Source organism: Pyxicephalus adspersus, chromosome 2, assembly GCF_032062135.1.
Source record: "Pyxicephalus adspersus chromosome 2, UCB_Pads_2.0, whole genome shotgun sequence".
In the NCBI taxonomy this organism is placed as follows: domain Eukaryota; kingdom Metazoa; phylum Chordata; class Amphibia; order Anura; family Pyxicephalidae; genus Pyxicephalus; species Pyxicephalus adspersus.
The window spans coordinates 101,365,677-101,391,092 of NC_092859.1; the positions used below are offsets into that span (position 1 = coordinate 101,365,677).

The window sequence follows — 25,416 nt, forward strand, 5'->3', positions numbered from 1 at the left end:
CCGCTTGTGGGGTTGGCTAACTATGATGTGTCATAATATTAAAGAATAGGTAGATCTTTTTTTACCTTTCTACACATGTAAATATATAGGAAACTTTTTTTGTTAAAATAATTGGTCTGATGACAGGGTCTCTTTAAATGTACACTCAAAAAAAAGTATGAGATTACATTACAAGACTTCAAAGTTAATGCAATGACAGAGATAATATAAATGCCTATAGATCATTAGAGCAGGAAAGTAATCTGTTCTGCTGTCAGCTGGAGTCTGCTAAATTTTTTCAACTGTAGGCACAAGTTTCCCATAAAGTCAACAGCATCAACACCCAGTTAGATCATACATGTAGCCCCAGACTAAAAGGAAATCCTGGGAAAGCTAACTATTTCCCCAAAGGGCACACATAGGTCTGAAGAGGTTGTTGCTCTTCTGGATAACACAAGACAGGTTGTATGTGCTCTACTGTTGTCACAGCCAGTGATTGCGGCATTGAACAATTATTATGGGGCTGAAAAGATTTAGGATTATTTGTTGCCCATGTTTAGTTAAAGGAAACCTCTGAATATATGAAAGCTACACTTCTCAAGTAAGAACAAATATAAAGCAAAGGGGTTTAGGAGTTTTCATACCTTACTGATGGCATTCATGTTGCACAGCAGTAGAGCCAATGAGAGAGTGCCTGCAGGTCAGCATTGAAAACTTTTCTATTACTATTCTCACATTCATTTACACTTAAGGCACTGACCTGCAGATCAAGAGGTTTAATTCTCCAATTTGCATGCCTATTTCAAATTAGTTCAAAGATGTAAAGCCAGAGACACTAGAATTCCTAGTAAGTCAGCAATGACAGTTGCCTTATTTATTTCTCTTATAATGGCTAAAATACAAGCTGACATACTGACCCAGACCAAGTATTCAAATAAAGCATTACTTTTACTCTCACTTTATTTATACGGAGACACAGACATTGGAAGCGGCTTGCTAAAAGTAAAGAATGTTTACCTTGTAAAATGAATGAAAGTGAATATATTTCTTTTCGATTACAAAAAAATTTTCCAACTCAAAAGAAAAAAAATCTGCATTTTGTGCCAGCACATAATTAGTTGTTGAAGTAAATACAGACTTTTATTGTTTACTAGTCTATTTATTTAGTAAAAGTATGCAATACCTAAAAAAGACACAAACATGGTCCAAAAAGGTAAAACCACATTTATATTGCACTAAAAACCCAGACCTTCCCAGTTTGTATAAGTTAAAAAGTAAAATATGATGTAATCTTCTTAATGGATCTTTCCAATATAAAGATTCACATATCGTCTGTAGAAAACAATTGATTATTGTTTATAAAAAGGCCTCAGAGGTAGGATGCCAGTCACAGTCTGTCAGAACTTGTCCCTTAATTAAGCTAGAGACAGCGTGCTTTCATTCCATCATCATTTTCTGGCTCACATTTCACTAAACGCTTCCAATTAGCTGGGAAAATTGCAGCAGTCAGGTTAGTGGATCCAGATCTTTAACAGTCTTTGCTGACACGTTTGCCGCCACAGATTTCATTATTTCTTGGCCCTGTTTTAGGGTGTACAATGAAGGCCCCAGTTTTAGAATCTTCCCACTTCCAAGGCATTCATCCCCTTTGTAGAAAACCGCAAACTGGCACATAAGCAAAGTAAACAGAGTTATAACATTGAAAACAATGCTGACAAAAGTAACGCTTTTAAAAACTTACAATTTATAAAACAAACTCTCATAAAAAGCATTGTTCAAGGATCTGGCACTCTTGTACATTGTTGAAATCTAAATTTACAGGCCATAAAAACTGTTGTAACTTGCAAAGTAGACACAAATACCCATGCAGTGCAAGGTGACTGTATGTGGTCAGGACATCCAATGACCCTTTTATATTCCCCTAGCTCGGTCTTCTTACAGTCCTGTAGCTGGTGAGAGTTCTTGCCACCATTCAGCACATTACTGGGGGAGCAAGGTTACTGTTCCCCTGGGTTGCCAGCACTCCAAACTTCAGGGAGTGCAGATAATGAGAGTTTATGGGGCCAGGAGACTTGTAGAGACAGCGAGTTGACAGTCTTTTACAGTAGAATCACAAGACAGCTGCGAAAATACTGTACATACTTACCTTTACAGTGACCATTTCTGGAAAAGTCACCATAGCACCGTCTACTATTCTTTGCAAATACTAAACTGGATGGGTTGAATACCTTCTCTTTACCATTATCACTGTGGTTTCTTCCACCAAATTGTATAAAGTAAGAGCTGGTGGATAAAACCACAGCCAGTTACAGGGGAGCAGTGGCCACTGGAAACAAAACAGCTACTGACTGAAAGGCGGGTATTTGCAGTTTTTAGGATGTATGCTGAACATACATTTGACCCTGTGCTGGCAGTCTAATTTTAAATATGGCACATTAACATTCAGTTTTCTATCCAAATGGTATAGGAATTCCAGTCTCTGCATTTGGTTGGTTGCTATAGGCAATAAATGCCATATCCTTCTGCTCTAGTCTAAATCACTATGCATATAGCTATGAATGACATACATAGAATTCCCCTGGCAAATATAGCTGATCTAAATATATCTATACCATTGTTCTCAGCTGAACAACTAAACTGCTGAGCAATAAGTGGATAGACCCTAAAAACAGTATTAGTTCATTCACACAGCATGTCCAGTGAAAATCAGATAGAAAACTATGAGGAATTAATTTTTAGAATAGGAATCTTGAAAGAAAATAGAGAGTTTATAGAAGTTTATGTACATTTGGTGAATAGCAAATATAATGGCAAAGAACAGTAACAGCTGGGATTCAGTTTACTGTAGTCAGATAAGAATTTGTGACTGGCCAAGTCACTGCACTCTACAGAATGCACTCTACATTCAATATTAACCTCATGCTTAGCAGTTTCCACCTCCATGCAGAATATAAACTATGTTCTACATTCATCACCATGCCCGTGGCAATCATTCTTCTCTTCACCCTTTGAACAATGTAACCATTGGAAAGAAAAGAGTCCCAGACATAATTCCTGAGCTAGGTAACAAGATGTGACAGGCAGTGCATTTCTTGGGGATTACACTGTGCTCTTGGTACATTATATGGAAGAATAAGAAAAACAGCATGATATACACAGAGCTCCTAAAATAACACAGACATGTCAGGCTAACATACTCCGGGCCTCCCATGATAGAACTAAATGCTGGAGAGCAAAACTATGCTGAATATTACATGTACACTTATCTGCCATCTCAACAGGTTCAGAAAAATCAGACATTCATGTATACAACAATATTAGGCAATACCAAACGTCTTTTAATGGATGGATTATTCTTCAAATACCTGATCGCCATCTTATGTCCATTTTTTTAGGGTATACAGAAAAAGTCATCACACAAAAAACAAGGTCATAACTCTGACATTTCCTGAATACCAGAAACATTATACATCGCTGGGCTGCATTTTTTTATGCCAGAAATTGGTTTTAAAAATATCATAGGCATTTATTATTCCTACACATTCTAAAAAAAAAATTTTTTTTATATACACACACCCAAATTTAAAAAAGCTGGATTCATATTTTTTTCTTTAATACAGAAGACTTTGTTAAAGCGTATGCAACTCAAAAAATACAAAATTCCCAACGCATACTGTACCAACTCAGATTTAATGCACCCTGTGGGGACACAAATACTATAGGTTTTGCCTTGTTTTGCAAATCTGCATCAAAGTTTCTTACCTGGAGCTCCTACCAATTACAGTTCCTTCTGTCGGCAACACTAGACCCAAAAAGTTTAGGTGTCTGTGTACCCACAGGGAAGATTTACCCGCTTTGTCAGCCTTGACATAAGAAAAACACACAAACCAATTTCCCTAACAAACCTGTATGCATAAAAACATGACGTCAAGCATATAGAATAAAAGGTTTGGGGTTTACATACCAATTAACCTGCATTTTAATGCATTGTACCACAGAATTGGTATTTCCACATGATACAAATATATAAGTCACACCATCCACAGAACAAGCACTATTAAAATGTCATATTTCCTGTAAAGCGTGTGATATAAAAGATACTGATTTATTTAATGTGTACATAATACATCTACTTGATTTGTGTGCCTATGACAGATACTTTGACTATTGTAATAAATTAATTAATGTATTAAGCCCTCTCAGAATGATTTGTTTGGTAAATTTTTATAACTGGTTAATGTGGTTATTCAGTTCCCAATATCCCCATAGATCGAAGTACAGTTAGGTCCATAAATATTTAAAGAGAGACAACTTTTTTCCAATTTTGGTTCTGTACATTACCACAAATATTTTAAATAAAACAAGTCAGATCCAGTTGAACTGCAGACTTTCAGCTTTAATCCAGTGAGTTGAACAAAAAGATTGCATAAAAATGTGAGGAACTAAAGTTTTTTTTTTTTTTTTAATACATTTACTTCATTTCAGGGTCTCAAAAGTAATTGGACAAATCAAAAAGCTGAAAATAAAATGTTCATTTCTAATACTTGGTTGAAAACCCTTTGCTGGCAATGACAGCCTGTAGTCTTAAGTGATTGTGTAAAATAAAGGATTTAGTTCCTCACATGTTTATGCAGTCTTTTATTTAACCAACTGAATTAAAGCTGTAACTGTAACTAATAAAGCTAACTGTATACAATGATATTTAATTTTCAGCACTGTATCTGGGCCCTCACATTTCATATCTTAGAACTCACCTAGTGCCATCTGGTGTTGAAATCTGAAATAACATTCCATCATTTTGTTCCTCACCAACTCTGCAGGAGGGTCTTCACAGATCCAGTGTACTCTATCTGTTCGAAGGTGGTCTCTGTACAACGCTGGGTGATCCGTACTTGGAGCCTTTACAAAAAATAAAATAGCTAATAAATAAAAAATAGCTTGGTATGAAGGAACCTTCTACTAATCTGGAGAATATAGTGTATCCACACCATCATATTCTTTGATAAAACAGACCTTCTAAATACTTTTCCCAATAAATAATGCATCTAGGCCAAACATGTTGTTTAGTGGATGCCATGCCATTGGCATTTTCATCCTACACAGAATACCAACTATCTGATTCTTTTCTAAATGGTCCTTGCATAGTTTTGTAATTACCCCTTTTATACCCACCAACACCATTGGTGAACACAGAATTCCATAGGAACTAAAGACTAATGGTTGCTGATAATCTCTACATTTATACAAATATTCCATTAATTAACAGCCATCTCCTACTGGCATAGTCGTTAAAAATGTCTGGATAGTCATTTTGATTGATCTGATATTTTAAAGGCAAAATAACTGTTTTCTTTCAAAAATGAGGATATTTCTAACAGACTCTAAACTGGTCAACAGCAGTGTACTATAACAATTATAAAGTATCACATCATAGATGTCCTCACATTGCCATGAAGGCAATCACTTACCACAAACACTTCTCCTGTGGTCACATCTTTATCTACAACAAAGTAACGATCACGTAGACCACCAATTCGTGCTTTTTGGCCCAACGTGAAGAGAAACCAGCCTAGTAACAGTACAAAAATAAAGAAATATGGTAAACATCACAAAGATCACTTATATATAATTAAAAAAAAAAACACAAACAAAAAGAAAAAAAACATTATTCAAACCAACTTTTAGCTCTGTGATGAGGATGTTTTCTTGAAATGAGGGGGTATTGATAACAGGAATGGTCCCATTACATTTCAGTGCTCTCCATAAGCAAATTGAAGACACACATGCTTTTTGAAAATAACTTTTTTTATTGGGGAGACCATCAGCAGATACTTGAAATTCTGTATCATTTCTATATTAGCAGCTCATTTTCAAAGAAAGCCCTGCAATGTTTTAATTCAGCTGAAAATGAAACCCAGTTAGTACACAGAATTCAGTTTGATCAATGAAACAATGATGTTTAAGAAATAAATTAGCCATTTTTTAGGCTGCTTCTCCCCATGAATTTGCAGGTCTTTCCAGGAACTGGCTCTGGGGTATAGCATGAGGCAACTGCAGGTGGAAAGTTCATGCAGAGTGGCAGAAGCGAGAAGCTTTAATTTATTAATGGAAATGAAAATTAATGATCGTTCATACAGCACTCCTTTCAGTCCCCTATCTTGTATGTTTCAACACAGCAAGTTTGAAGGTCTCTACAAGTAAAAGAATAACCCTAAGAGAAGTAAAAGAGCTTGTGAAACTAATAGTAATATTCATCCTGACGGGACTCAAAAGCACACAAGATGTTTTGCTTCATTTGGTGAAGTAGTATAAGCAAACATAGCAAAGAATATATCCTCAGAAAGTGTTCCAGTCTTTAGTGACAAGAAGTCTAAATATAATTGGTGTAATGTTCTGCTTTTACATTGGGCAGGAACAAGAGTTTGGTTCACACAAAATGAGATGTCATTTTAGCAGGCAGTGTGCAGGCAAAATTTTATCTTCAATGTTTGACTGTATCAGCATCATTTATATATGCATTGCACTGGTGCTACATGCCTGGCTGAAAAGTGAACAAACACTTAAGAGTCTATCTATAACAAAGTGGATCTGAAATACCTAAGTGAAGAATCTTCCAGGTCCATGTGTTTCAAAGCAGTTATGGATTCTCTCCCAGGGATGTTTCACTAAATGTCAAAAAATCTGGTCTCTTGTGTATCCAATCAGCACTTTTATGGTAAATGTTATGTTGGCCGTTATCAGTTTAGTCTGTCATTAGTTGTTTCAATACTTTGTCCTTTGTTAACTTACCTGGTAACATAATTAAATATTTCCCTGTCTTTATGATTTGAAAATTTGCTTTTTGTCATTGTTGTACTAGAATTGCACATTATTTCCTTTTATTTATATTAGGTGTGAATAAGTGCTTTTGGTATGAAAACAATAGGAATACCTTTGTCCTTATCTTTAGGCATCCTGAAATATTACTATATTCACCATGTTTCTATAGCAAATGTCAAAAATATAAGTAAAAGAAAATTCTCTGCTAACCATTGTGTGTGCCGATGACTTTTCCATCTTCAATAGAAACAAAGTTTCCAGGCTGTGGTTCTAAATACTTCAAAGAGAAAAAAATACAGTAAGTGGTGAACATTACTGAAATTTTTTCCCCATCAAACTCCAATTTTTTGTATGAAAACATACCTCAAGAATGAATTTGTCAAAGTTTCTCTCACCAATGAAGCATATTCCCATGCTCTACAAGACATAGAACATTTTTAAATAATCAGTGTGAAATATAATGACATATCAAAAGAAAACCTGATGTAATACAATAAACAAAACGGTTCTTGCCTCTTTTCTATTTAAAACATGATGAAATCCAGCTTCTGCCGCTATTTTCTTTACAAAGACTTTTGTCAATCCTCCCAGTGGAAATAGGGTTTTTCTCAATGCATATTGTGGTACCTGGCTGAGGAAGAAAGTCTGGTCTTTGAATTGGTCAGCAGCCTGAAGCAGCTTCACATCTGTTGCATAACAGAAGCAAAAATGACTTAAGTCCCAACCCAAATCTACTATAAAGGATTATAACAAATACCATACCAAGTTCCTACAGCTCCTAGTATTAGTATATTGTCAATATACCTAAAGAAAGAAGAGTGTAACAGATTGGAAAGAGGATGGCGTGGGGGGAAGAGAAGTAAAGAAGGGATGAGCAGAGATGAGCAAAGGGAAAAGGTTACCAGGTAGCCCATGTTAAACAGGTAGTCCAATAGACCCCTCCCTGGGGATACTGGTTATAATATAGAATACGCAAGCTTGCATGAAAAGTTTCCTGACTTCTGTTAAATCAGAAGGTCTAGGTCAGCTAGAATTGACCAACAACTGACCACCACCAGGAATTAGAAAGTTAAAAATAGTTAAACCAGGTTAGGAGTCAGATGTCACTAACAGCAATGTTAAAATACCCCATTACTGGTCATCTAAATCACATTCAAAATCTAAAAGCGGCTTGTGTATGCTTAGAAATCATTATTAAAATTCAGAACATGGCATTTCCTTGGTAGCTTCATGCATTTTCTATGTCCCTGCTGTATTCCTGGCACAGCTACCCTGCTAGGGTCACTCCTAATAAGATCTACATGTTCCGGCACATCTAGTACCAACATACAAATCCTATTCTCCATATAAACATTGCTGAAATTCCTGCCCATGCAGCAATAGCCACAAGTGCCTTAAGAGAAGTAGGTGCTAGGGCTCATGGGTAATTTTAGGTGAGCAGTGCCCATGTGTTCTTCTTAGAGAAGTGTGCAGGGGACAGATTTAACCTGACTTAAAATAGGTGAAGGTCATTTCTAATTTTTTCTACTGATTTACAAGGGACTCTTTAGAGAGCATACTTGAGTTGGGAGTGGGTTTTAGGTGAAGAGTTTAGGGACCCTTTATTGGCACCAAATCTAACCAGTAACAAAGCAAAGATTACATCACATACTGAAGTTTCATATTCAAAAACATGTGGAAGTAATTCTCACCATTTCTTTCTTCAAATCTATTTCTGAAAAGACTTTCAGGATTCTTAATGTAGGGATATTGAAATATGTCTTCATCTTCATGCGATGTCCTTGCATAATGCCCTGTGGCTATAGCATCAGCCTCTAAAAAATATACATAGCGTGTGTGAACAGAGACAAATCACTAAAGTTTTATTGCCCATAAAATGGTCTGGGAATCTTGCTAAAACACCTTTATAAGTATATTAAAACCGTAAAATCATTGATATTGTCAGGAATCAAGGAAATTGCACTTCTGTGCTTAAAGTGCTGGTATCCCAGGTTTGAATCTCGGCCTGGATACTGTGTGCACTAAGTATACCCCCTTTCCCCCCAAAAAAACATGAACTTAAACTAACTGGTTCTCTCAGAATTTTCCATGTGTGTGTGTTAAGGGAGAAAAAAAGTACCAATCAGTACAGCATGGGCAAAATATAGATGTGCAATGATAAAAAGCAAGGTATCAACTGTTTCACTTTTATTGCATTGATATTAACCAAATCATTCACTGGTGGAGAATATTCCAGGTCTATGTGTTTCAAATACATTGATTCTCAGCCAGGGAATGTTTCAGTGGACGTCAGATTCACTGCTTTATTGATTAGCCACTTTTTAGTTACTTTGAACATTAGATTAGATGTGGTGAAGCATAATATAAGCCTTTAGACAGACAATACACATTTATAAAGGCTTACCTAAATTTTCAATTGCGTAACTGAGGAAATAATTAAATTTAATATGCTTGTTGCACAGTATATCGGGGTTTGGTGTTCTTCCCTTTTCATACTCATTCAGGAAAGCACTGAAAAAAAAAATCACATCACAAGTCACCAGACTCTCTCACCATTAGTAATATTCAGGCTCACATCAGATTTATACAATTTTTACCTGAACACATCGTGCCAATATTCTTTCACATAGGAGACTTGGTGGAAAGGTATATCCAGGGTCTTACAGACTTTGTAGGCATCTTCGCAGTCTTTTTCTGCAGTGCACACTCCATGTTCATCTATAAGATCCCAGTTGTTCATATATACACCGGTCACCTGGTAACCTGAAATAAAAAGCAATATTATTTTTGTCTATCACTGTACTTCTGCTACCCAGGCATTGATCACTATAATTGAAATGTTCCTCAAGAGCCTGTTCATGGCATATATGCTATAAACCTTAGCAATGTGATCCCTCCTCTGACCTACAGTAATCCATTCTTCTATGTATTTGTAGTCATAGAGATCCTGGGGTCCCCTTGTCATAGACATAGGTAGCCTCTGTAGATTTCGTCAGGGTCACCATAAGAAGTACCCCTTGTACCCCCATCCCCAGATGGCAGCCCAGGACTTCTGTGTACCAATGGATTATCTCCCACTATTATTTTCATGGTGCCAAGCCTGAAAGTAGTAATGTTGGTTTCTGGTGTTGTCCTGCTTTACTTACCCCTCTGCCAGTCCTGGTCCCAGGTAAATGCCCCTTCCTGCCTAATCCCCCCTTGGGCAAAGCTGAGAAATAAGAAAACCTATGTGAGGGCACAGAAGGGCCCCCTCTCCCCCAGGGTCACAATGCCAGCAATCTGCCCTGATATCACAACACAGGTGGCAGGAATAAGTGACCCGGGTATGTGATGTCTCCTCCTCACCTCTCCTCTTCAGCAGCAGAGCCGCCACAGCGCTGTCCACCCCTCCGGACATAGCCCACACCACCCGCCGTACTGCCTGCATAGCGCCACACCAATGCCGCTGCTTCAAGGACACAAACACACCGGCTAACACATGTGTCTGTGATGTGCAATACATAAAAACCGCCGGCCAGAAACTTATACCGCGAGCGACAGTTCCCACGTCTCATTCATTCGTACTGTCAGTGGGATGAAAGCAATACTACAACCGGGCACTAGGTGTCAGTCAATTCACGTGTTAGCATCAACTCACTTATAGAGTCAGCTACACAAGGTCGCCCACACAGTCCTCAGCCAGCAGAGGCCGCTGCTGCAGCTAGTATGGGCCTTGCCAGGGACTATGTTGGGTGAGGACTGCGCATTCTCAGAACCCCACACATGGAAACCTGCAAAATATCTATCAGCTTCAGGTGGGAAGTGAAGAAGGGTAGAGAAAAAGAAAGGGAGTAGAAACAGTGATTTTGCACAGCTACCCCCCTTTGTTCACTACTGCACAGGAGTTATGTCATTCTGGCCTGGCCAGTCAAGATGGACGATGATCCTGAAGAGTCTGTCCCTTCTGCAAGAAAAAACCCTAAATAAATTAGAGCTATAGTACAGGTCCACTTTACATGACACAAAACATTATCAGCTCACAAAATAGTATGTGTTTGAAATTAGGAGAACACGTGGTTTGCACTGCTATATTTAACAGACCAATGAATAGTTCATTGTCAGGGTACATGTACACCCTAAATCTAATGCACTGCAGTTTTGAAAGAAAGCGATATTGTTTGCTGGACACTGCAGATTGTACATTTCATCAATAAGATGTAGAATTCAGTGGGGGTGCTACGATCCTACTTGACAGTAGAGTTCAAAGGGTTGGGCCCAGTACAGCAGTACACTGCATTTCTCAAAACGAACGCACATTGCCACACATTGCATTCCACAGGCCACTTATATGAACAGGCAGCCCAGTGCATTGCCTTGAATAGCAGTGCAGCAAGCTTTTGAATGTAAACAGGGCAGGAATCACATGGCAGTGCACTGGTAAGGGGTTTGGTGTGCCAAAAAACAAAAACAAATGGCAACTTAGCACACCAATGTATGCCATGTGCATTGTCACACATTCTTTTAATCATGTACTAGTGATGTCGCATCCTACGGAGTTCTTTCAGGTTAAGGCGGATCTCCATAATTGCAAGACAGGCCGATCACACAACTATGAAACGTTACATTATTATTGGGTACCTTTTTTGCCAATGCACTCTGCAATGGGTTCCATTTATACACAAAGTAATGTGATTGCTATATTAGCTTTTCTGTAGCTGAACATTGGGCAAATCTTGGCCATTTTGGATATTCTTCTATCCATTCAAATATTAGTTTCGGCTTTCTTCACAACTTTCAGGTTTTGCTTGTCATTTTAATACTTTTGAAATCATTTTAGCTGAGCAGCCTATTTTTTTGCACGTATTTATACGTTTTCCCTCTCCAATCAACTTTTAAATCAAAGTACACTGTTCTTCTGAACAATCTCAGGAACAATTTTTAGAAATGCTCTATATGCCTTCCTACTATAAATAAGGGCCGTATCTGACCCGTTTTAGCACAGAATGACCTCAGTGATTAAACTCCAAACTGCTTTTATTTTGAGCTGCTTAATATTCCCTTTCCTCACTTTCTGTAAAGGAATAAAACACATTTGATACATTTTTCTTCATGTTCTGATATGAAATAGAATCCCAAAGCATTTGCAAGTATGGAAAGAAAAGCTATTAGGAGTTTTGAGCTTTATTCCTTTTTTTATGATTTTTTTATAATTTTTTTGATTTTTAAATATATGCTTTGACCTTTTTCAAAAGTAAACTGACACTTTGGGGTGTATTTAAAAAAACTGCATGTAACTTAACAGTGATTAATATTAAATAGGTGCCAGTTAAGTTACTAAACCAAAGTGTGCAGACCTGCACATTTTTCTTTTTGTAAAGACAAGAGCAGACACCAGCCAGCACTACTATTTCATCCCAAATGAACAGTCGATTTACTGTTTTTAAAGAGTTAAAAAACAAAATAAAGTCTCCGCCCCCATGATTCTTTCACCTGCCCATGACAAGGACACTTGAAAAACACTTACACTTAACCATGTGAAACATGACAAGATGGATGTAGAAGGGAGGGTTAACTTTGTCTAGAGATGTGCTTGAACTGCGGATATGTAAAAATCTCACACACCCGCGACTATACGGTCACATGCAAACATTTTATCAAATATCTTTAATATTTCAATTATACATGATTTAGTTAAAAATGTACAAACATAAAATCAAATATTGATCACTGAATTTTTACAGCTCTTTCTTTTGACATTTATTTAACACACAAACATTTAAAGTACCTTACTTAAAAGCAACAGTGCATTTAGGCATTAGTTCCAGTCGGCTGTCATTTAAGAAAGACCGTGTCATAAGAAAGACCATTAGTACAAAATCTTTTATAACAAGCTGGTTGTATAAAACCAACAAGGGGACCAACAACCAGCCCTTTTTAAAAGGTGTCCATACATCATTTTTATTATCATGGGACCCATAAGTCTCCCCCCTGGGGCCCCTAAATTCTGGGCTTGCTTTAACATTTCCAGTAGAAACACAGAACAGGCATGCGATGAGCTCTTCACACTATCATGTGTGGAGACTGATGTTTTAGCGGCCCGAGAATCACAGCACCCAGGGACAGAAGTACTGCAAAGCGGTTGGCATTGTACTTCTGTTTTGTTCAATACATTTGCTTGTGGCACTTACAGACACACTTAAAAGTTTTTGCTTTAGGGAAGAGGAGTACATATTGCAAAATTTTTTGTTTATTTCTAGTTCATGACTTCATAGAACAGATTCTTCATTCCGAGAAATGGTCCACAATTTAAGCCTAGAGCACCAAGATTCAAAACTTCAAAAGGGGAGAGTCCACGTTCTCTTTGTTAGCTGCAGGACTTAGCTTTATGAGAGGAGAACTCAAGTCAATTAACTAAAAGGGTGAGAGAAAAAAAAAAAAAAAAGTTACTGATGAACATCTTATCCTTAACATAGATCTTAGGGGCATCAATTCTATAGAAAGTGAAAAGTTCTGTGCCATGACCACTCTTCCCCAGCTTAGTGCTATATAGCCAAGTCTTAATCCTCTTTACACTTGTAAAACAGTTTTTGTGCAATACAAACATTATCCTATAAGTGCACATCTGCCAAAGGTATACAAATACAAACAATGAAAAGAAAGGGGGAACGAAAGAAGAGGTACCTAAACCTACTCACAAAAGAAATCATCAATGTCAACCCTTGAAATAAATGTATAAAACACAAAGATCAAATAAAAAGAACAGCAGGGTCAATATGGCATTTGGCAAATTGTATTTATTTGATCAAATGATCATAGGCAGCAAGGCCTTTCTTACGTGTTAAAAAGGGGAAGGGGGGGGGGGGCAAAAACACATTTACATAGATATATGTCCTTCCATAGGACAGAATCACTTACCCAAATTATGGGTAGGTGGAGATACCTGTGCTATACACAATGTTTTGCTAGGACAAGACAAGGAAAACCTTGTATAGCACATGTATCACTACCAACCCATAATTTGGGTAAAAGATATTCCATAGGTTCTAGTGGGTTTTATTTGTGTGTATATAATGTATGTATACACAACACACAAATACAACCCACTAGAACCTACTGTACCAGTCAGCAGTTATGTTTTTAGATAAAGCCAAACCCTGACCACTATTCGTGGCAATCCCCACAGGAAATAGTGGTAATCAGTGGTAATCAGTGGTAATCAGTGGTGTCCCCCCCCCCCCCCAAACATCCAGATTTTCATTTTACAAAGGTAGTCCACACAGCTGCAATAAAAGTTAATGGGACACATACACTTACTCCAAGCAAAAGTATAGAGTTTCTGATGGCCAGTTTAGAGGTATTACAAAACCTTACATTGTTAAATCCTGATCCACATGGAAAAAAAAAAATTATTCCTACTTTTAGAAATCTGGTGTTCTATAGGCAGTGAACAGAATTTTAACAGAGAAGATAAAAACTCAGATTGTCACTCTTTATAAATAGACCCTATACCTTTCACGCTATTAAAATAATATTTCTATGTAAAAGAAAAACAAAAAACACATGTCTTACCTGGGAGACACTTGTTGGCTTCAGTGGAATAGGTTGCTTGTTCAGTTCAGGAGTATTCGAAAGGTCAATTAAGGGTTGACTGTCATTTTCAATTAAAGTATTTTTCCTTATTTTAGTATGTGTGTTCTCCACCTCAATATCAATTAATAACACCTATTAAAGAAAGAGAAAATAATATTAAGGCTCACGAAAAAAAACATCTATAATGTACTGGCACCCAGTATGTACAGTACTGTTATTACTGCCTATAACTGCCTGTTCGCTACCAAAACACAATTTTGCTTGGTTACAGCAGCCATACATAATACATTAATAATTATATCTGAAGTCTGTTTATTCTGACCTCAGAAAGGTGGCCAAGAATACTTATTATAGTACCCAATACATTACCTCAGTGTGTTGTGGCAGTGCTACAGGTTGCGGTTTCTCCAGCACTGGTTTGCTCTCAGGAGAGAAGTTTAAGGAACAACAGATTCCTGCAGCAACAGCATTTTCTTCAGTGGAACATGGACTGTGAGGGGGCTTTGCCTTTACTTGCTCACTATCAGCAGAACTAGAAGATTTTTTAGAAACATTTGTTACTACAATGCAAACATCTATATAAACAGTATTCATCTAAACTTTTTTCTGTAAAAAAACTAAAGCTATGGATTTGTAGAGTATTCACCAGTTAGTTCTTGGATTATAGAATTTTTTACTCAATGAGTTTCTCTGATAATATTATCAACTCTTTATAGAAGCAAAGTTGCACAATAGTAAGTAAAAAAAAATAAAATAAAATAGTAAGGTTGTGGCTTAAAGTAATATGTACCAACACTTCACCAAACAACCACTCAAATGTTCTAATCTAAAATACACCAATATTCTACCTAAAAGTATATCACTGCTTAAAATTTTCTGTAGCAAAACATACACAATAACCCCGCCCCCCATCCATCTAAAAAAACTAAAAACAGCTTTCAACCAGAAAAAAAAAGGACACATACAAAGACAGGCAAAGAATTACCAAGTTCACAGTAAAAAAAATTAAAGCATCTTTGTCAATAGCTAGAATGTTTTGTTTCCCCAAAAACATTCACAACAGGGTTTTTATCAAGTACTAGGTTAAAATTTCATATAAAGCACAAAGACTACAATTGTTTGATGAGACTAATTTACTGCAGATTACAGGAAAAAAAAGTGAATGTTTACCCAACAAGCAATTTCTTAGTTGACTTGCTGGATGCCTGTATAGCTGGAGTAGGTCGCAGGGAGGGGATAGCCCTAGGGACAGTCCTCGGTGTTGTCAACATCCCAGATGTTCTGCGACTAACTGGTGTCGGCAAAGCAGACATGTGCTTTGCACTGGGAGTTGCAGATATGCCTCTTCCTATTAAACTGGTGTTCATGCCTTTTGAAGCTTCTACAGGAGTGCTCTGTACAATACCACTGGGAAAAAAAAAAAAAAAAAACATTAATGCCCATTTATGGAACTTGCATATGAAAAAATCGGTAATGTCAACCTGTCCTAAACGCAGCTCCCTCAACACATCCACTGTCAGGGCACCTTAAAAAGGTGACTAAGATTTAGTAATAGGATAAAGTAACTCATAGAAGCTATCAGTAATTCCCATTTCTCCAAATGCCAAACATTGTCTATTGGTCCCAGCATCACCAATCTTGGAAACAAATCATGGCTTGAGTTCCCAAATGGGAACAGAACATTTCTAACGTAGTCTATAGTCCAACAAACCGAATTTAAGCCATAGAATTTAGCAATGGAGGAGGTATAGGGATAAGCCTGCACAAAAAAAATGTTACTATTTCTAGTTGAACCTATATCACCCATTTAGAAAACTACATAAATCTGTTCATTTCCAATATGCAGGTAAAGGGTATTTATCTCCTTAATAAGATCATCATAAGTACAGCAAGGCTTAATACTGCAAGCCTCCATTATCGATTTTTGATTGGTAGTATAAATTGCGATTTAAAGAAATTCTTGTTAAATCAGTTTTAATACATAGCCAATAATACCTTCCAATATCCCCACATGAAAGTAAACGTGTTGGTTTCAGAGACTGTCTTGGTACACGGTCAGGTGACAGCCCTGTATCACAAAAAAGTACAACAAAACACTTAAGGACAAGTTGTAGTAATAGTAGTAACAAAAGAAGGCACAAAATGTTCACATTAGCCATATCAAAATAATTTCATGTTTACCATCTGACTTTTGTGGGGGCTTTAGTCTGCTTGTTGGAGTGGGCAATATTCTTGCCTGAGGCTTTGTAGACGGTGCTTTTACCCCACTTTCTGGTTTGGCAGGAGGGAACCTCTGTAAATTAGGTGCTGAAGTCTGCCTTTGAACTTTGCCAGGTGGAGTCTGTGGCTGGGCCACAGACACCGATGCAGGTTTGTGACCATTTATTTTTGTCACTACGTTTGGTTTCAGACGGTTGTTCGAGTCAGAGCTGGCCACTTTTAAAGATGATCCTATTCCACCAAGGGGGCGGACAAGTGCCTGCCTTGTTGTATTTGGCTTAAGTCTTGAGCTGTTTATGGAAGTGTTAATAGATGCATTCAGTTTAGCTAAAAAGAAAAATATATTGGAAATTTAAACACACCATGTAATTATACAGAATCTAAGAATATATAGTACAAATTATGGGTAAACAACAGATGTGTAAACACATACCATAAGGGAATTTTTACAAGTGTGATTTCTAGCTTACCACTGACAGCAGGTGGAGAAGACAGGCTGGAATTCAAGCTAGTGTTTACACTGGAACGCGAAGATGATGAAGAAGAGGTATTCCTCCTGAGACCAGAAGTAGCTGATGGGGTTTTAAAGTGTGTTTTGCCTAAATTAAGCTAAAAACAAAGTTGTGTGTTAGTGAAAACAGCACTGATAAATGAATATATTAAAATACTACATTAAAAAACAAATGAGGTACTAAAGCCAAAGACTGCCTGGTAACTAGCGATTTCATGAGGTAATAATGGTAACCTTCTGGTAATTCCAGGTACCGGACTTTGGTATATCACCTTTGTGCATACCTGAATTATTAAAACCATAAGCATGGTTTGCAGATTTGAACGTCAGCTTAAACCGGAATTTTAGCCTCCCCATTCCAACCACATAAAATCATCACCAATTTTATGTTATAATGGTGTGCTTTCTACATTTAAAAATGCCATACGGTAGATTAAAAATTCAATATTGTCATTAATTGTGCATTGGGCTGCACATATAAGAAAAGCTCAATTGATGCATTTAATGGATGGCATACAACTATTCCTCTATTTATACCACCACCAAAAAACCTTTTGAACATACTGCATTGGTTACTTGAAACAATTGGGCCATGTATAACATTAAGGGGCTGAAACAATTGGGCTATGTATGACATTAACGCACTGTCTACATTGTAAAGTGTCAAATGAGGCTATTGCAGGAGTTATGGAATTCTGTTTACTGCTAAATTATTTTTTCCCCACTGCTAGCTAAATCGTTTTCTTAGAATCATCACCTTATTTTCACTCCAGACTTAAAGAAAAACATCAAATTCCACTGTCCCCATAGAGAGTTCCGAATGGTGAAACAAACTTTCTCACATAGATGCCGAACTCTCAAAGTGACAAATATGTGCAGAACGTAATAGGGAGACTACACAGAAGGCTTGGTAACTAATCTGATGCAAAAAGCCAAAACTCAATCGCTGATCAACTGAGCTACAACTTCAAGATTATCAAGCTAGTAATCACATAAAACAGTAGGGTGGACGAATCCCTGCAAACCAATTGCTTGTTGGACACAATCCTTAAAATCTTTGTTATGATCTTTGAAAGACATACCTCCACAGCTAGAGATGTATTTTAAGCGCTTATGAACACTGTATATAGTAATGTGTATTGGTGCAATATAAACACACACTTTAGAATTTCCTTACTTGAATAATAAGTGATGCTGAAGGGATGTCCTGAATTTGAGCAGCATGTTTTATTTTTTCCCTCTAACAGAATACAAGGGAAAACCCCTGCTTAGATGGTTGTCACTGGAATAGTGTGCCCTTAGATACTTTCCCCAACTAAAAAAGTTTTGACTTTACACTACTTGGACCAACACCAAATTAAATATAACAACCACTTAAAATTATCATATTTTACTCATAATGTGCAAAATGAAGTTGAAGATTTTTTGTATAGAGTTGAATAAAACATTCAGTATGTGTATGGATAAAATATAAGACAAGAACGACTGGAAATTACCTTGCTAGGTAGTGTCAGGGTTTTTTTGCTCTGCCCTATACAACTGTTATTCAAAGAAGAATCACTGATGTCAGATGCAATGCTGGAATTCGCAGAAAGCAAATCTTCTGTAGAACCCATACTGTTCAGTTTTTTGCTTTCCATTGGAATTTGTTTTTTTACAGCTTTGGGCTGTAAAAAAGATAAAAACATAAAAAGGCATTAACAGGGAGATACATTTAGACTAAGAGAGGGCAAACATTGTGAGCCAGTCATACTGCAGTGCAACATGCAGCCAGTTACAGCATGCATGCACACCGGATTAAAGTTCACAGTATAAAGGTGTATTTTCTAGGCAGCATAATTATTTATCCATACTTAAAGCTCATTCTGGAGGAGCCTATTTAAAGCTGCACTAAACTCTCAACCATTTAGCAAACCAGTACATACCTTTTCCATGGTCAGGTTAATCTTCGATTGTGCAGCAGTTGCCTTCATAGGTTGCAGTCTGCTAACAATTTTACCAGTGCTTAGAGGTGGGACAGTGCTTTTCAACAGTGGCTTGGTTTTCTGTGTAATTGGAGAGACAGACGAACCTTTGACTACTTTGGGTGCTTTTAAGGGGGTGGTCAGACTTTGAGACCTCTGAGTCTCCCTATGATCAACATCTTTGATAGAGCTAACAATCCGCTGTTGGACTGCTGGTGGTAGCTGGTGGAGCGGGCTGTCCTGTATACAATAAGTCTCTCTTTTTATGGCAATTGGTGTTTTATTGACTGCATTAAATGTATCAATAAGTTTTAATTTTGACTTTGATTCCTGCACAAACTTCTCCACTGATGGGTTTGGGACAGTCTGTGGCATTTCTTTTTTGTCATCGTTTACAGAACATTCCAGTTGTAGTGCCAGTAAATGAGCTTCTTTGAATATCTCAACAAATTTATCGCCACTGAGAGGACTCCAGACAACCTGGTCATTATCTGGAGGCGGCGTTTTCTTATCAAAATCATGTAAATGTATGGCTGCACTAACACATTTTTCTTTGTGTTTTACTGGCCCAATGAACACTTCATCATCGCAATCTTCAGGCTCTTCTTTAGCACTAGAAAAAAAAAAAAGCAGTGAATTAAAAGCAGTAAAATACCTACCGCAGACGACAAAACTCTTGCTTGTGTATTTCGTCCCTACAGCGTTGCCAGTTTTTTTTTTATAATTTTTGTTTACATTTCATTGTAGGGAGTGTCCTTTGTTTAAAGCATGTTGGCAGTAGTTGAGCACTTTTACAATTCATTATCCCCCCCCTCTACCTCTTGAAAAACTAGGGACAGAGTGTTCTCATGACCAATATTACCAAAAGAAAAACCATAAATGCATTCCTATACCATTTCCATGTTTTAGTAAATAAGACATTTACTCAGAATGTGACCAAACATCTTGTTTACTAAAACATGGAAATGGATCCATCTGTAGCTTTGAAAGTATGCATGAACAAAAACTCCTGGGTGCACTATCCAGTCATTCAAATAGAACATTCAAAATTTGTTTATCATTCCTTTTCCATCAACATATTTCCTATGTGTACATAGCCTTAACCTTTACCCCCTCAGACTGTACATTGTAGCTGTATGCCAAGTCATTAGTTACCGCAGTTGTCACTAGACCTGTGGTCTCCACTGCAAGGGTTAGGTGTTAATTTTGCCAAGTAAGATTGCTCAGGAGTAAAACTTGCCTTATCACTCACTCACACAGCAAGTGACGCTCCAGCGTGTGGACAGGGACTTTGCATTATTCCCTACAATGTAAGGCTAGTGGACCTGGCATTGAAGGGATGTTGCTGGGGGCTGGGTTGGTGAGAAAAATATTGCCAACTGCTACAAAAGGGAGGTAAGAGGTACCTTTTCGATGCATTCACTGACTATTTTATTACCACTGAAAATACTTATCTATATATTTATGTTTTTTTATGCTATGTCTAACAAACAACATTATTCATTTCCTAATTATTAGATTTTATATGTCTCACTTTTACCCCTGAAAAAGCCAAATAGGTGAAGCGCGTTGGGTAACAAGACGTTTTCACAGGACGTGAATGCATCTCCTTTATTTCTTTGCTTTCATCAAATGTGATCCCCTTAGAGGTAGGTAGATATACCGTGTTTCCCCGAAAATAGGACACTGTCTTATATTTTTTTTGGCTCCCAAAAACACACTAGGTCTTATTTTCAGGGGATGTCTTATTTTTCCATGAAGACTACAGTACACATTTATTGTTGAAAGTCACTCATGATCACTCATGTTCCATTGATTGTCCCCTTCTGATCACTCTATGCCATTGATTAAAAATTATAGATAAGGAGAGTTGTCACCATTTGCCTTTAAATTCCAGCGGTCATTTTCTGGAGCAGATTAGAAAATGGAAGGCTTTGGATGCTACAGGCAACATAGGACTAAAACATGAGGACCAGTGCACAAAAAACTTTTAAGGAAGTGTAAAATATTGGAGTCTAAGGCAATGCATATCTGTCAGATTATCGCTTCGGGGCTTCAGTGATTTATCCTAGCGGATCTATAACGACTGTAATACAAGTGAATGGGAGAGTGCGGCTTGCTCATTCTCTCTCATCCCCTCTCCATAGAGAAGATACGTTTCAGTCATTTGTCGTTGGAAAGAATTGAGAGAGTTGGAAAGTCCAACGACACAAAAAGTCAAATGTGTGTACCCAGCCTAAGGGTAAGTTTGGTGATGGTTAAAAAAAAAAAAAAACTTACCTTATCGGAAGACGCGATCCCGAGTTCTGGCTTCTGACAGGCGAAGTGCATGTAGTATCACTCCGCCTGTGACAGGAGCCGGAACTACAAGGAAAGCATCGGCTTGTGCGGCCCCGGAGTGTGCACTCCCGCTGCCTTCACAGGGAAAGAACTCGGTAAGTACTATTTTTTTTTTTTTTCGGGGAAACATGGTAGATTATATATATATATATCACACATACATACTACACACACATACATATATACACATTAATCATTCAAATGATTGAGAGGGAACATACTACAATTTCGTTCCCTTTCTTCTAACCTATCCAACCCCTAATCACATTTCCTCTGGTAAAAAGAAAACACTCCAATATAATCATGAATAGACACCACTTGGTTGATTTTTATTTAGATTCTCAAATCTCAGATTGACAATGATCCTGTAGCAGTTACTGCATACACACAACTGTACTGATATGCACAAACTGAAAAGGTCATGCTAGCTTACCTGGATGGAGAAAGGGATATATCAAAGTCAAACTTCTCATCTGCCAGAAAAGTGAAATCTATAAATAAAAACAAGACATCATATCAAACACTGTTAAAAAAATAGCATTGCACTGTAATCCCATCCATTAAATTGTCTACACATGTTCAGATCTAGCTTTCATAAACTTTATCTGCCACAAATACAAAAGTAACTGCTGGCCCCCTAAAGTTTGTCCATTTCAAATAAAAAAACACCGGACTGGATAAAAACATAAAAGCACAATATAAACCTTTATGGATACTGATTTTTTTCCCTACTGATATTAACATGAAAACCTCACCTTGACTGTATACATCAGTGCTTACATGGATTATAAAAACACAAAATGGTGACTAAACTGAAAACACCAGAGATGGGTTTAATGTAACCCTGTGATCAAAAATAAAGAACAAACCTTTTTATGAACTCAGCAACCCTTAAAGTTCACAAAAGAAGCAAAAAAGTATTTTCCTGTGCAACTGCTTTACTTTCCAGATCAGAGGGGAGTAAGACTGCCAAGTCACTGCAGGGAAGGGGGATCATAGTAATCGGAGTGCTTCTGCTTTAAACTTTGAGGATGCATCACTCCATAGTGCCCAAAGACTCTGCGGGCTTGAGTTTAAGCAGGAGAGATGAACTCTTGGCAATTCCCCAAGCACTCTAGCACAAGGCTTTTCAGCTATCAGAGCCCCAGTGACATCAGTACAGGGGAAAGTAATGTCAAGATGTGGAGAAGGAAGAGAGCATGTTACCTGGCGCCAGGTCACTACCAGGCAACATGACAGCTTCTACCAGTATCTTATATCCTATGGATGAGTTGTGCTGTGCCAAATAGTGGAGTCTGATCAGAGGAACCATTGTTACATCATGCTACATCATGCTTCCAAGCACGGTGGAATCAGCTGTGGGTTCTGTCAGTATCACAATGGTTCTCCAGAATACAAGCATCTATATGGATGGAGGAACTTGCCTCTCCAAGATAGGGGTGAGGCCTTCTGCCAGCATTGGTTTTATTGGATGGCTTTCTCCTCATCTGCAGGATATCATGACATTATTCTCATTGGACACTCTGACTTACTTTACTAGGTACATTTTACAGGAACCTGGTTATGACTATCCTGCTGGTCCTTTAGTTTACATTTTATGTGAGATTTGTCACACCTCATAAGAATATTGCAATGGTTTTGTATTCTGTGAGTTCTTTTATAAAGTTTAAATTTAAAAATAAGTAAATAATTATAGTTAGTAATACCACCTGCATAATCACACCATGCAAGTAATGCCCAGCAGGGACAGACCACAGGGCATGCCTCCTCAATAATAAGGCTTAGTCTACACAGACGGTTTCCCCAGCGTTTAACCTGAGGCTTTTAAAGCCCTTGTTTGAGATCCCCATGTATTACAATGGGTTAATCTACACCAGGACATTTCCTTGAGGCACGTTTATGACATTTATCCTAAACGTTGCTTGCAAGGTTTAAAAAAATTAAAATGCTGGGTTAACGCTGGAAAACGCCCTAAAAACATGAAAACGTGGCATATGCCTTTTCCAGCATTTTAAAGTCAAGCTTTAAAACACTAATAAAAGTGCATAAAATGTATAAGACGCAAAAGGAACATTTACATGTGTTTTTAAAAAATGTTCATGTAGACCCAGCCTTTAAGTTTGCCAGTTTGCACATTTTCTCTTTGTAAAATAAACTTAGCTGTAAGGTCTGGGGGATTGTGGCCCTAGCCCTGCATTGAGCTCATTGGTGGTGCTGAGCATACTTGGCACATACTTACCTAGTACTGTCACCCAGTACCGGTCATGACTGCAGAGTTGGGTGCCAAGGCAGACTTCCTTGGATGATGCGCATACATTACATTATCACGGGAAGATGGCTCTGTGTGTGGGTTATACAAGAAACAAAAAGCCAGCAGGAGCTGGGGAGTTTCTCAAGTCTTCCGTATGCAAATAGTATCACCTCCTGCTGCATTCTTGTTTCCTCTGATTTAAATATCATTCACAGGCTGTGCTCTGAATATTTTCTCAGATCTGGTCCTCCCATCCACCCCTCTACTCTGGAGAATCTGTAACAGAACCTAATCTACCTCCGATAGAGCTAACCTCCCCTAAAGGAGAACTCTACCCTGACTTTCACTGACCCTCTACTGAAAGAATTCCATGTTTGCGGAGCATTTGGAGGCTCAGAACAAGAACAGGTAAAAGCATGCATGCTGAATGTTGTCTGCCAGCATATGTGCAGCCCACACCTTGCACAGCAATGACAAATCTTTATGTACAGTTCTAGCACACTTACCACTGCCAGCATCCATTATGGGGAGGGATTTGGTGCTTCTACCTGAGCCACCTACACAAGAAAAGGAGAAGTGACATTACCACACACAGGAGATGGCATGGATAGCTCTGCACATCAATGCTCATACAAATACGTTAGAAACTAAACACACAAAACAAACTTATTTGGGATTGAGCAGAGAAGGAGTTAAAACCCCTGCCAGGGGAAATGCCATCTGTAAAGTATTGGCACATTGGGCATCAGAGGAAATCACAGCTGTACCAGGTGTCCCCAGTAGCAGATCTCCTTACATGTTGCTATAGGGACACAAATAATAAAGTGTGACAAGGAGCTGCTTACACACTATAACCTCTACACATGCCGTAATTATGCCGGAATGTTGTGTCAGAGGCAGCCGCCATGTGTTATAGGAAACAAGCTGTAATATGAGGCCGTCACAGTGATTCTATGAATGGGGTGGGTGTCCTATGGAGCTATAACATGAGGCCACCACACCACCTCCGCAGCTCTGGCAATACCTCAGTAAGCGAGCAATAACCGGGCGTAGAGCGGGCAGTGAAGGGGGCTCCAACCGGCACTCTCTGGTTTTCGGAACAACACCGACAAGGCACACAAACGGCCTACAATTCAAATTTCCCTCTGACCTCGCAATACAACATGTGACGAACAATTATGGCCTCTGATTGGATGCTTTAAAGACTCGTGATTACGCGCTGCACGTTCGACGCGCTTATGCAAAGCATCCCGGGAATTGTAGTTTGCTCCCATTCTGCAGCATTTCTAGATTCATATGAGCTGCAGTATTGTTGTGTCCTTATGTCTGTAGAGCTTTACTTAGAAGTACATGCTGGGGCCTATAATTAAAGAGTTACATGATTCTATTAATTTTCTCAATAGTAACTTAACAAGTAACTTACAAAACTGTATCTTTTAAAAAATGGGATTAGGGGGTATATTTTTGGTATAAGGAGACAAGTGACAAGCTTTATATTAAGTGGGACTAAAGTCTCCCTATGAATATTCATGTATATGGTTATTGCAGAAAGGGACAGGTGAAATATGTATTCTTTCTTGCCAGAACCCTTCCCTGGTTTCAAATTTTGCTAAGCTATGCATGCAATGTATATGTAGGGAGGTCCCCAAAATAAAAAACACTGGAGGAATATTTACCTGGCCACAGATAATACAAAACAGGAAGGATTAAGACCCTAGGGAAGCTGTTTTGATATATTTTGAAATGCACATGAACATTGTGTT

General features: G+C 38.0%; 2 protein-coding genes across 3 annotated transcripts; both read right to left on the bottom strand.

Moving 5' to 3' along the window:
• Positions 1-838: 838 nt before the first annotated feature.
• On the bottom strand, positions 839-10,315 carry TRMU (tRNA mitochondrial 2-thiouridylase). Of its 2 annotated transcripts, XM_072401627.1 has the most exons (12): positions 10,144-10,315; positions 9,396-9,561; positions 9,203-9,309; positions 8,490-8,612; positions 7,312-7,484; positions 7,162-7,215; positions 7,009-7,075; positions 5,448-5,548; positions 4,730-4,878; positions 4,081-4,108; positions 2,374-2,381; positions 839-1,690 (listed from the first exon to the last, which is right to left on the bottom strand). In XM_072401627.1, the coding sequence occupies exons 1-12, from the start codon at positions 10,298-10,300 to the stop codon at positions 1,486-1,488; spliced, it is 1,338 nt and encodes a 445-aa protein (XP_072257728.1). In that variant the 5' UTR covers positions 10,301-10,315; the 3' UTR covers positions 839-1,485. The 2 variants fall into 2 exon arrangements, with proteins under 2 accessions (XP_072257728.1, XP_072257727.1); XM_072401626.1 differs by lacking the exons at positions 2,374-2,381; positions 4,081-4,108 and having other exon boundaries at positions 1,481-1,644; positions 4,734-4,878; positions 10,144-10,313.
• Positions 10,316-12,426: 2,111 nt separating this feature from the next.
• Positions 12,427-24,796, bottom strand: GTSE1 (G2 and S-phase expressed 1). The gene is made up of 12 exons (XM_072401628.1): positions 24,678-24,796; positions 24,160-24,210; positions 21,836-21,893; positions 19,024-19,675; positions 18,595-18,765; positions 17,058-17,196; positions 16,549-16,914; positions 16,363-16,435; positions 15,538-15,774; positions 14,737-14,899; positions 14,347-14,499; positions 12,427-13,188 (listed from the first exon to the last, which is right to left on the bottom strand). Exons 2-12 carry the CDS (start codon positions 24,173-24,175, stop codon positions 13,105-13,107), a joined length of 2,112 nt encoding a protein of 703 aa, XP_072257729.1. The 5' UTR covers positions 24,176-24,210; positions 24,678-24,796; the 3' UTR covers positions 12,427-13,104.
• Between the last annotated feature and the right edge of the window lie 620 nt (positions 24,797-25,416).

What these genes read in the sequence shown, in the direction of transcription:
- TRMU (XM_072401627.1), bottom strand. Translation starts at nt 10,300, where the DNA reads ATGTATTGCACATCACAGACACATGTGTTAGCCGGTGTGTTTGTGTCC. An exon ending in TATTGGCACGATGTGTTCAG is followed by an intron (nt 9,310 to 9,395) that starts GTAAAAATTGTA and finishes TTTTTTTTTCAG; the next exon opens with TGCTTTCCTGAATGAGTATG. An exon ending in CCACAGGAGAAGTGTTTGTG is followed by an intron (nt 4,879 to 5,447) that starts GTAAGTGATTGC and finishes TTTTTTGTAAAG; the next exon opens with GCTCCAAGTACGGATCACCC.
- GTSE1 (XM_072401628.1), bottom strand. An exon ending in GCCCCCACAAAAGTCAGATG is followed by an intron (nt 16,436 to 16,548) that starts GTAAACATGAAA and finishes TTTGTGATACAG; the next exon opens with GGCTGTCACCTGACCGTGTA. An exon ending in CACTGCCACAACACACTGAG is followed by an intron (nt 14,500 to 14,736) that starts GTAATGTATTGG and finishes TTTCTTTAATAG; the next exon opens with GTGTTATTAATTGATATTGA.